At 41.6% G+C, this 12,343-nt stretch overlaps 1 protein-coding gene across 1 annotated transcript in view; it reads right to left on the bottom strand.

Moving 5' to 3' along the window:
* Positions 1 to 12,343, bottom strand: part of mettl15 (methyltransferase 15, mitochondrial 12S rRNA N4-cytidine) — a 155,264-nt gene that overhangs the window by 49,953 nt on the left and 92,968 nt on the right. Inside the window, exon 2 of the mRNA XM_086008123.1 lies at positions 9,692 to 9,819. Within this exon, the coding sequence (XP_085864249.1) occupies positions 9,692 to 9,819 (128 nt within the window). The remainder of the gene's footprint in view (positions 1 to 9,691; positions 9,820 to 12,343) is intronic.

The raw sequence follows: 12,343 nt of genomic DNA, 5'->3' as shown, positions 1-12,343 counted from the left end.
TTATTTTCTGATGCCCTGGCTTTCGGTAGCTAAGTAAACCAGGCCAAATTGTCAGTTACACACACCTGCTGGAGAAATAAAGTTTAAAGTGACTGTTGCCAGGTATTTTCGCTGCTAAATGATATGACGATGTGGACAGATGTTGTTTACTAAAAATTTAAATTAAAAAAACACATTGCATAACAGTAGGAAAAAAAGATTAATCCAGGAGTAAGGAAGCAAGTGAGAGGCTCTTCATCACAATTCTAATCTTCACATTTCATTGTTACTTATAATATTGTTTTTAAAGTAATGAAATAAAAATGTGTTGAAGCTTACTGGAGATCACTACAAGCCTAGAGGTTGTTTTACTATTGTGTATAGCCACGTGAAGCAGTGTTCAACTCAAACAATTCAATAAAAAAAGAGGTCACTAGAATGCAACCATAAAAGTAACTATGAAGTGGAATATCACAGAAATCACAGAAACCCCACAGTGCAGATAGAGGCCATTTCGGCCCATCGAGCCTGCACCGACACATATCCCACCCGATCCCCGTAACCCCTACACCAACACATATCCCACCCTATCCCTGTAACCCCACGTATTTAATCCGCCTAACACTAAGGGTCAATTTATCATAGCCAATCAACCTAACCCGCACATCTTTTGGACTGTGGGAGGAAACCGGAGCACCCGGAGGAAACCCACGCAAACACGGGGAGAATGTGCAAACTCCACACAGACAGTCACCCGAGGCCGGATTCGAACCCGGGTCCCTGGCGCTGTGAGGCAACAGTGCTAACCACTATGCCACTATCGACACATTTCTCAAACATAGTGCTAACAATTTTTAACTTTTGTAAAGTAATCAGGTTTTAAATGCAATTTTGCATCAACGGAGAGACTCCATTCCTTCATTCTCTCTGGATCTTATTTCCCATTTCCAAGATATTCTTCAGCTAACATACGTTTTCTCCAGCCCTCACCCCTCAAAAAAAACACTCCTTAAAATGTTTCTACCTTCCTAATCCCAAAAAGTAGCAGAACTTTTTCTAGCTCTACCTTCAAAAACAGATTGGCCAGTTCGTAAACTGGAAGTCAGATTACTGAATATCTGCTCTCTGATTATCAGTGTCACTTGCACTGCATGAGCATCAGAGCTAATGCAATAATCAATTGCAAGCCCTCCAGTGACCTGTTAGCAAATTATTTAGAAATAAAAAGCTGACGCAAGAGCGGATATGGAGCACTGCAACAATTTCAGATCATAACCTCGGCCCCTATTTCATTTTTACTTATATTTTTCCACTCCTTTCCTCCCCCCCCCCCTTTCCTTTTGTTTCTCTCTCACACCTGGCAGCTATCTTTTGCCCTGCCATTACACTTTACACCTAATCCCAGCCTATTACCATCTCGTCTAGCTTCTAATCTCTTTTACTTCTTTTGGTTCTTTTATTCTTTTGTCCGATCGCAGCCCTGCCTTCGATCTAGTTCCTTTTCTCTCCAGTTTTGAAGAAGGGTCAAACCCGAAACGTCAACTCAAATTTCTCTCCACGGATGTTGCCTGACCTGCTGAGTTTTTCCAGCATTTTCTGTTGTTATTTCGGATTTCCAACATCTGCAGTATTTTGCTATCGTACAAAGTAGCCTGTTGTACTTCTGGAAGTTTATCATGGGAGATAAGTACGTCAAAAAATCCAATAAATTGAGGGCATCCATTCAAGTTTGGAGGTGCGGTAGGAGATGGCAATTTTCATAAAGTCAGTCAATTAAGTTGTTCAAGTATAAAAACTTCATAGATAAAAAAAAAATATCAAGGCAACGGTCAAGAAAATATATATTTTTTAAAGTTTCACTGAATGCAGATTTTCTCTGGTTAAGCAATAATATATGGCAACTTCTGATTTTTTTTTTTAACCAGATTCTATGACACGTTAAACATTATTGTAGTTTACATAAGCTGGATTCACACTTTCAGTGCTGCAACGTTGGAGGTGCAGTATGCAAATACTGTATGACTTTAAACTCAGGCGTATCTGCCCGTTTCACAGGTTCAAGTGTACATTAAATATCCCAAGCCACCATTTAAAGAAGAGCAGGGGGTTCTCATGAAGTCCTGACTAACCTTCCTCCCTCAACCACCACTGTTGGATACAAACTAATGGTCATTCATCCCATTGCTGTTTATGGGACCTTTGATTTGCACAAAATGACTGTCGCATTTGTCTACATAACATGCATTGCATGTGAAATGGTTTTGGATATTTGATAGGCAGGATAGGTGTTATATTATTTATTCTTAGTTAACATAGAATTATCCAAACTGCATTCATTTATTACTGTGTCACTGGTCGTATTAAAAATAAAACAAGAATTCCTTCTTCAATTTACTTGAAAGATTGTCAGTTAAATATATTCCTATAATTTTCATACAAAACTTCCAAGTACCTCAGTAGATCCTGGTTATTCTTGTGTGTTAGGATATCATATTTTTAACATAATATACCAGCAGATTTCCTGTGGCATTGGTCAGTGACAGGGGATATAGATATGCTATTTTATAAGATGAGCATTATACCGTGTAGCATGCAACATATATTACAGCTGATCTTCTGTGGCATTGCTCACAGACAAAAGAAATTATATATCTTCACAAACTATCTCTCTTTTTCTTTCCCATTAAACCTTTGTCTCGCCAGTCTTTGTTTTGCAATCTCTCTCTCTCTCCCTCTATATAGCTATGATACACTTTTCTCTTAGTGGTATCTGCCTCACTCTCTCAAATTTTCTATTTCACATTATCTTTAAGTTTCTTCCTCTGCACCCCCATCCCCGTCTCTTCTCTTTTGTATTTCTCCAACATCTCTGTGCAGCTCCTACATGCTCTTTTACTGATGTACTCAGCATCTGTATCTTACCTCTTATTTAAGGTCTATGGTACACAGGAAGATTGGAGGCACCTTATAAAACAGGTTGGAGACTAGTGCAGAGTTACTGTAACATAGGTCATTAAGAGAGACGGTCGAACAGAGGCTTCAATCAGAAGGAGTGTCGTAGAAGGGGGGTGGGCACACAGTTGGAGCATGTGCAGCCTGGAAGTGAGTGAGGAAGACCTGCATTGCTGGAAGTGCTGAATGAATTGTTATTTCAGATGAATTGTTGGGAACAAGTAGCATTCTTTTCAGAAGAAAAATTATTAAACCAAATTATTACTATTCAAGCAGCAATAGTTCTGTAAGAGTCTTGGTTACTGGTACAATGGAACCTCCTTTTATTACATAACATTTGTGCCATAAACTGCACAAGTTGAAAACGGTTACCTGTCCGAAGCCAGCAAACACAGGCAGCATTTTACATACAATAGCAAAATACTGCGGATGCTGGAAATCTGAAATAACAACAGAAAATGCCGGAAATACTCAGCAGGCCAGGCAGCATCCGTGGAGAGAGAAATAGAGTTAACATTTCAGGTCTGGGACCCTTCATCAGAACTGGAAAAAGCTGGAGATGTAACAGATATTAAGCAGGTGCAGAGATATGGGGTTGGGGCGGAAGGAATTGAAGGAACAGTCAGTGCTTATGTAAGAGGCAGGAAAGATAAAATGTTGCAAATGGGAATAGCAAAATTATACAGCATGAAAAATGGGGGCAGGGTTATAGTTTGAAATTGTTGAACTCAATGTTGAGTCCAGAAGGCTGTAAAGTGCTTAATCGAAAGATGAGGTGCTGTTCCTCGAGCTTACGTTGAGCTTCATTGGAACAATGTAATAGGCCGAGGACAGAGCGATCAGAGTGGGAGTGAAGCGGTGAATTAAAGTGACAGGCGACCGGAAGCTCAAGGTCACCCTTACGGACTGAACGGAGGTGTTCCGCAAAGCGGTGGCCCAATCTGCATTTGGTCTCCCCAATGTAGAGGAGCATTTTACATAGTTACTTCAACGTTACTGCATCAGTTGGGTCTCTGTTATGCAGTGCTACTTCATTTACCTTACAATATTGTTGCTGAAGTCAAGGATATAATGGAAATGCATTATGAGAATATGCGCAGTAAGGATATGATAGTAGTTAGCTTCCACTGTGGTCTAGGAGTGCTTTATAAATTAATTGTAGACCCCATAGTTCTGACAAAACGGATTATAACAGTTGTACAGTACTTTGAGGTCTTTTCCATTACTTCTCAGTATTTCATGCAAATGCTCCTGATGTCCTTATGTCTTATGTATTTGTTGTGACTGATCAGATTAAAAGCAATGACCAGGAATCTCACAACAGGCCCTACATTACTTTGCTAAAATAGGTCTGGCAGGCATGCAGGGGACTTATGGCAATGTCTGTATTAGACTTAACCTAAGTGAGAATTGATCTTTAAGCCTCCTTGTACAGATTGAGTGACCCTGTGCTGACTGCTGCTTCGAATAGCTTGCATGCAACACTTCAGTAAAACTCCCTGTGGACCAAAAATGTGCATACTGCACACAGTATCTGTGGATTTAAGTGCTAACAATGCATTTGAACCATTAAAACAACAGCAGAAGCTTTACTCAATCTCAAGTGGAAGTGGTACTCCCTTTCTGCCATTGAAGATCACAAAGTAAACACAGATGAGGAAGGCCATTTGGCCCGTCTTAATTCATCCATCCAGACAGATCCTAAAATCCACACAATGCTACATCCAACCGATTCCAAGGCCGCAAATTTAATAGCGCCGAGGGGGTGGGTTTGGAGGCGGGTCCGCTGTCAAAATCGCAAATATTGACAGCGGGCAGGAAACCTGCTGTCTACCCACCTCCACGCGAGTCTCCCAGGTGTCGTGTCTGTCAGCACAGAACTGACCCGACACCAAGCGGCGGGGGATACAATTGAGCTACTTAAATGGCTTGTTAAGAGCCAATTTAAGAGTATTTTGAGGCTTACTTCTAATTTTACCTTCTGGCCCACTGGTTACCCGCTGTTCGGGGAACACGCCAGCTCAACCTGGCATATTTTGAGTCTGCTCTGATGTTTGTGAAAAGCTGACAGCTGCAGAAGTGCTGTCAAGGATCCCATGTTGCAGATGGTGAGTTTCAGAGCTCAGAAACTGTTGGTTACTGCATTTTTAATACATATAGAGATTTCTTTAGTTTACAAGTTTTTAGATCCAACTGTATGTCCAGTGCCACCTCATTGGGAGAACCTCTTTCACCAGTGACAGATCGCTTCTGTCATCTCACCTGCAGCTGCCATCTATTCCAGCAACATTGGAGCCAATGAAACAATCAGACCTTGGTCCTCCGAATCCTTCCACAATCATCCCCAACACTCACATCACCAACCTTCTCCGCCATCACCTGATGCTGCACTGGACACAGGGCATCAACCCCTGACAAATTTGCTGACCGGGAGGCCAGCGATGGCATCACCATGGCCAGATTTTCTTCACTTGACGCTGTAAACCCCGGCTGCCACATGATGCGCCAGGTTGACACCATCCCACACCAGCACCATGAAGCATCCCTTTAATGTCCAAGCCATTCCATGCACATTCATAGCGTGGGGGGGGAATTATGACTGAACAATCACGGGAACTCAGTAAGACACTTCTCAAGGTGCGCTCAGATCTGTCCAATAAGGGGCACTTTTGGGAAAAGAGATTTCACTGTATGACAACACATTACCAGAAACTTCACATGGACATTGGCTAAACCGCTCAAGTGCCTACCCTTGTGTGTTGTGAGTTGGTATGCTTGCAGTAGGATGATGGCGAGTGTGAGGGGTGGCTAGTGAGATGGGGAAGTGATAAAGTAGATAGAGAGGGTTGGGTGGAGGTGCAAGGTATGTTGGTGTCCTGGGGAGGTCTCTTCCGCCTTTGAAAGGGAAGAGAACCTCCTGCGTGCTGTGACTCCCTCCATAAGCACATGGAAGGAGTCACTGGAGAGCCTGGGTGTAAGCGTTCATCTTTGTGCAGTGATTGTTGTTGTATCCGTGTGTTAATAGAGACACTGAAGGCAGGAGTTAGTTTCACAGGTGTTTACTGAACAAAGTCTGGAGGTGAACTAACTGATACAACACAATATACAGGCTTATATAGCCCGAGTGGCCATTACCGGCATTACAGTACACAGGGGGCTCTTAAAGGCACATACACTACAATTCCTCCCCTTTTAGCCAACCAGTACATAATATTTTAAGTAATCATTAATTACATGTTACAAGAACAATAATCTACACATTGCTGCAGTTAATCAATTATAAGTCAGTCTCTCTGGAGGCTTCCTGACTCGGTCCGGATAACGCCTCGGTGGTGTAGTAGTTTCTGGTGGTGTAGTAGGTTCTTTTGGCAAGGCTGATTCGGCTTGAATGCCAGTGTCGGGTTCATCTGGTTCCAGTATCACCGGATCGGAGGTAGATACTATGGGTATCTCTACTTCATCATTAGGCGTATAGAGTTGTGGTGTAGGTTGTCCCTTTTCGGATGACTCTATGATCTGGTCAGCATGGCACCTTATTATGCTTTCTCCAATGTCCACGGTATACATCAGTGGTCCTAGTCGTGTGCAAATAGTTCCAGGCTGCCATTTCTCGGTACGGTAGTCCCGGGCCAAAACTTGTTGACCTATCTGGAAGGTTCTAGTTGGCCTTTCATTCATGCCTTGAAATTGCCGGTCTCCACGTCCCTTCTGATGTTTGGCTTGATCAAATCCAGCCGGCATCTTAGGCTTCTATTGAAGAACATCATGGCGGGAGTTTGGTTTGTAACCATATGTGTTGCATTCCTGTATGCAAACAAGAAGTTATCTACCTTATGCTGAAGTTTTATGTCTTCATTACCCATGGCCTTTATGGCCTTCTTGAAGGTCTGGACAAACCTTTCAGCTAATCCATTGGTGGCGGGATGGTATGGGGCGGACGTGTAGTGCTTAACCCCATTGTTTTTTAAGAACTTCCTGAATTCTTCGGATACAAATTGCGGTCCATTATCAGAACAGATCTGTTCAGGCAACCCATTCCTGGCGAATATGGTCCTTAATACTGTGATGGTTTTTTCCGTGGTGGTGGAGGACATCTTTATTACCTCCGGCCACTTGGAGTGTGCATCAACCGCGATTAAGAACATTGAGTCCATAAATGGACCAGCAAAGTCGATGTGTACCCTTTGCCATGGAGATGAGGGCCACTCCCATGGATGTAGAGGGGCTTGTGGTGGAGCGTTTTGGACCTTCTGGCATCCTAGGCAGCTCTTGGTCATTTCTTCGATGTCTCCATCAATACCTGACCACCATACAAACGCCTTGGCTAGGTTCTTCATTTTCACTCCACCCAGATGCCCCTCGTGAAGCTCCTTTAGCACTTCATCCTGGAGTTTGGGTGGAGTGATTAAGTTTCGTAACAGCCCGTATGTCTTTGCGCCCATTAGATTTAGAAGTACTGACGCCTTTTTATCATTTTCTATTCCATTTGCTGTGCAATATACCTCCACTCTTTCCTCATATGTGGTCCAATCCTCTATATCATTATCAAAAGCATCAATATTGCCAGCCTTGGGCATCCTGGAAAAAAAATGGTGCTTCCCGCGCTTTCCTTTCTTTCCTGCAGAAAAAATATGGCGCTCCCCGCGCTTTCCCGCCGCTGCTGCTGACAACGCTGTTTTCCGCGGTTTTTAAAAAAAATTTTTTATTTACAGGTGGAGACTCATTCCTGCCGGACTCTCTGGGACTTTTCCCCCCCTCTGCTAGGTCCGAACGCCGACCTGCTTTGCAGCGCCGGCCGTCTCCCGAGTGCTCCCCCCCCCATCTGTTTCTGCTTGCCTCCGCCTTCGCTGCTTGGCCTCGCTGCAGAGCCAGCCGATGGAGCCCCAGCCCGCCGCCCAGGAAGGATTATTGCAGTACCTGCCACCAGCTCGGCTAGCTGGTGAAACCACAGTTTTTTTTTTCCTCTTGCTTTTCTTCGACTTTGGACGTCTGAGGAATCGATGTCCTTGAGGTGCTGCCGAATTGCAGGTAAGTCCGTGTCCAATTCGTCGCCACTGTTGTATCCGTGTGTTAATAGAGACACTGAAGGCAGGAGTTAGTTTCACAGGTTTTTCTGAACAAAGTCTGGAGGTGAACTAACTGATACAACACTGAGCAAGAAATGATGAAGCTCTCCCCACTGCCACTAAGCAAGAGTCATGACCAGCTCTCCTTCTCCCCCAGCCCCCACTCCACCCACAACAACAGAAATCGAAATAGAAACACTTCAAAACTTCATGGAACATGAGAATAGATGGAAATTCCAATAAGCTGGACAGTATCTTTGGTGCAGAAGCCCAAGAACAACTGTATTAGTAATAACCAATAAGGGATTAGTGGTAAAGTAGCTTTCAATCAAGAGAACAGCTTACCCTCCCCCAAAACCTTTACGTCACTCCCATAAACTGAACAAGAAGCGCAAACCCTTCCCCCTCAACCTGCTAATTTGTGTGTAATTTGATGCAAGCCCAATGGGCATCACAGCCAACACCAATCCCGCACATCCACATATATGTACTTCAAGCAAAAGTCACTAAATAGTGATCAGCAGAGGAAACCTGGATAACTTGTCCCTCCCGAGTCCAGTTAATCCTGCTTCAGATCATCTAATTCAACACAGACCAGGGATCAAACCAGGAACCTTGCAAGGCCGTAGCAAGCAGCATATGTATCCGGTGAGCAATTAGGCGGGTTAAAATAACATCTATACGGGATACTTAACTCTTGTAATATATACAGCATATTATTCCACATAGGTCAGATTCAAGTAGAAGGATGCAAGCAAATCTAGTGTGCTGATAAAGGTTCATATCCTGCACAAGTCAAAAGTTGTAACAATTATTGGCTATATCATTGCCTCTGAGGAATCAGGGTTAAATTAAACTGCAAATATTTCAAATGATGGTTTATTTCTGGTAACAGAAGCTTTGGATAATGTTAACACATGTAATTACTTGCCCTTTTGATCAGAAAATATTAGCACAGGGCGGTCTAAATCTACACCACCAGAGTTTAGTGCTCTTAACTAGGGACTTGAGTTTAAGTCCAAACATCTTGACATTTGCACTTAGGCCACCACAAGGCTCAGAAGGGTTATGCGAAGAAGAGTTTGCCTGATGTGCATCTCTGCCTTCAAAAACATCTTCTTAATGCTGGCTATGGAGATTAAACTATCAAGGCCTTTCAATCAACAAGGTTACTTTGTAGGTAACCGAAGGAGGAAAACACATTACAGCAGAGTAAAACAACAGGTAGTCCCCAACACAACGTTTAACGTCAGACTATCTTTACTACAAATAACAAAATGATGGTTCATTCTCGTAACATTTGGTAAAAGACCACAGGGCAATTAGTTTGCAAAGTATGACGGTAGTTCAGTGCATAGAAACACCAGCACAACCTGAAACAGGTCTGAAAACTAATACAAAAACAGGGCCTAACTATTAGAAAATTGAAAAATCACTGCACTTACAAAAGTATTTCAAATTATCACAATTCCCCTCATTTCCATTTTCTCTCGAACACTTCATACTTAAAACCACTGTGCAAAGTTTCATTATTGCTCAGCAGGAAGCACTTCATTAGAAGACCATTCCACTCTTGCATTTTTTAAATCCTAGTAAATTTACCAACAATTAGTATCACTGTTAGAAAATCTGGTCCATAATTCACACATCTTAAAATGTTAATAGAAAACAACATCCATCTGTATCTTACTTACTGGGAAATCTGTTTAGCAATTTCATATGCTATTGGATCTCTGTCTAAGGCAAACACCGAGATGTCAGAGGCTTGGGAAATAATGTTTTTTGAATGGCCTCCAGCTCCAAATGTCATATCTAAAAATATCTGAAAAAAATGGCAAAAAATGTCAATTTAGAGTAAAGAAACATTTTCAAAGAAACAATGTTCTATTGTACTATTTTCCCCACAAACAGAAAACCAAAAATGAAATCCCGTTGAATATATATATATATATTTATAGTGGCGGAGCCGCTAAGGGACTCCGATCAAATGTATATAATTCCCTTTAACAATATGTTAACTACAGCCCGAGTCTGTATCTTTGTATATATGATAGGAACTAGACATTCCTACAATATAATATATATATTTCTAATTGTACATTATACTCCCCAGAAATCAGTTTACAGACAGTTATACTATGGTATCACACTACAGTATTACAGTATTGATACAAGACTAATGAACTTGATGTTGCCTGGGTCAATTTTATCACCTTTCTAAAAATGGGCATCTGTTTCCAGTCTACCAGGACCTCCCTCATCATGCCAATTAACACCTTTGTGTTTTGATACTCTGGCGTAAATGCTATCATCCCATGGAATTTGTTTTGAGCCCTTTAAACCCAATACTTCTATCTCAATTAAGTTAAAAATTATTAATTTCACTTCACACTATGTTCAACCAAATTACCAGAAAAATTGAATTACTGCATCAAGGAAAAGCAAAATACTAAAAATATCAACAGCTATGCATATTCCCTCAGTTTTGTTTTATTCCAGTTCTGTGTTTTAATGAAACATTAATTTGTTGAAAGTACCAATTTAGCTCAATTGACAGCAGTGCTGCCTCTCAATCAGAAGATCAAGACCCACGCCAACGCTTGAGCACATAATCTGGGCTGCATTAACACCATCAGGCCTGAGAAGAAAAAATAATAATAATCTGGGCTGCCACTTCAGTGCACTACCCAGGGAGCATTACATTGTCAGAGGTGCCATCTTTTGGATGAAGATATTAAGAAAAGGCCCTACCTACCTGCCTGTTTGCTCGACTGCTGTTTATGAGACCTTGCTGTGTGCAACTTGGCTGGCACAACGTAACAGTGACTACACTCCAAAAGTAACTTACTGTATGTGAAGTATTTTGGGACATCATGAGAATATGAACAGTGCTATATATATGCAAGTTCTTTCCTTCTTTCAAATTAATTTCAATTTCTAACTGCAAAAAGCAAAAGAGACAGATTTTCCGAGAGAGGACTAGCCTGAGCAGCACCTCTTTTGAGGATGGCTATACTATGGAAAATAAGGTATAATAGGGCGGTACTTCCGTTTTGAAGCTCAGATGGCACATATAAACCAGGAAAGTAAAGTTCGGATAGCATGTATAAACCAGGAAAGTCAAACTCTAATGGTTTCCAATTGTTGGGTTTTTCTCTGACTTTATAACTTAGTGCCTAATATTTACTATGTAATATTCAGATAATTGGATTATTGTAAATCAATGTTTGAGCAGGGAAATATTTAAACTCTAGTACTTGCTGCCACTCAAACTTGCTTGTGATACCTAACTGGGTTGGATTAGATTAGGTATTAAATGGGTTGCTAGGTGGAACATAACACAATAACATACTATGTTGCTTGCAAGAAAAACTGATATCCAACTGGCTGCTAAAATTACAGATATTGTTGACCAAAACATAAAACTGTATTGTGAGGAAAGCAGGCTCCATCATGTACCAAAATATTTCTATATTATATCATTTCATATGAATTTTAGTGCCAATGCACTGGACTTTTAAAATTGTACTGTGGCTGCTAGGATATCCTTTGTCCTTGCTTTAAGGACAGTGTGTAGAATGAATTAAACCATACTGGCTGGGAACAGATGGGAGCTATCTCTCAAAGAAGGCACCAATAGGCTTTGTTCCAGCTTTAAACTAGTAAACAGCTCCTTCAGACAGTGAGGGGTGTGCTTTCCACTTCCTATCAACCCAGGTGATAAAATTTTTAAATTAACATCCTGTTGAAGGATTTGGGATTTTCCACAATACAACATGAAACATCTGCTTTTGACCAGAGGTGCAAGGAGCTACCTCTACTGGCTATACTGATTTGTAATATAGCCTGAAATAAAGGGTCAGTTAGTCGGTATTTTGCTTTATATCAGAGGTCAACAGTACATGCTGGACCTCATTTACTATTTTGGCTGTATATCCCTGGTGGTACAAGAGAAGACGTTTTATCCTGAGGCAAGCTATCTCAGTCATTTCATGCATAAGCTTAACTTCCAGTTCAACAACTCATAGGAGATGCGGCCCTAGCTATGGAGGCTGACCTTTGCAGTGAGCACGAATAAAGAGCATTGGGAGAAAACAATGAATTGAACTAAGCACCGTCACGCCCACCACCCCAACCCTGCCCACTACAAAAATAAGTTGGAGCAAGATGGGTTCTGAGAGCATTCTGGCCTGCAAGGGGAGGATATAGTGAATGGAATAGAATATTAAATATTCACTATGTGATAAAAAGTAAAACTATGCAGCTATCAGCACCTACTCTACAAGAATTGTGATGCTTTAAAATGTAAACACCACTAACTAAGGCCTTAAACATGGTTCATGAAA

This window comes from Somniosus microcephalus, chromosome 15, assembly GCF_052327205.1.
Source record: "Somniosus microcephalus isolate GS21.2 chromosome 15, FLI_Smic_1.0, whole genome shotgun sequence".
NCBI lineage: Eukaryota > Metazoa > Chordata > Chondrichthyes > Squaliformes > Somniosidae > Somniosus > Somniosus microcephalus.
Note: the sequence above shows the minus strand (reverse complement) of the source record. Positions and strands in the feature narration are given on the sequence as shown.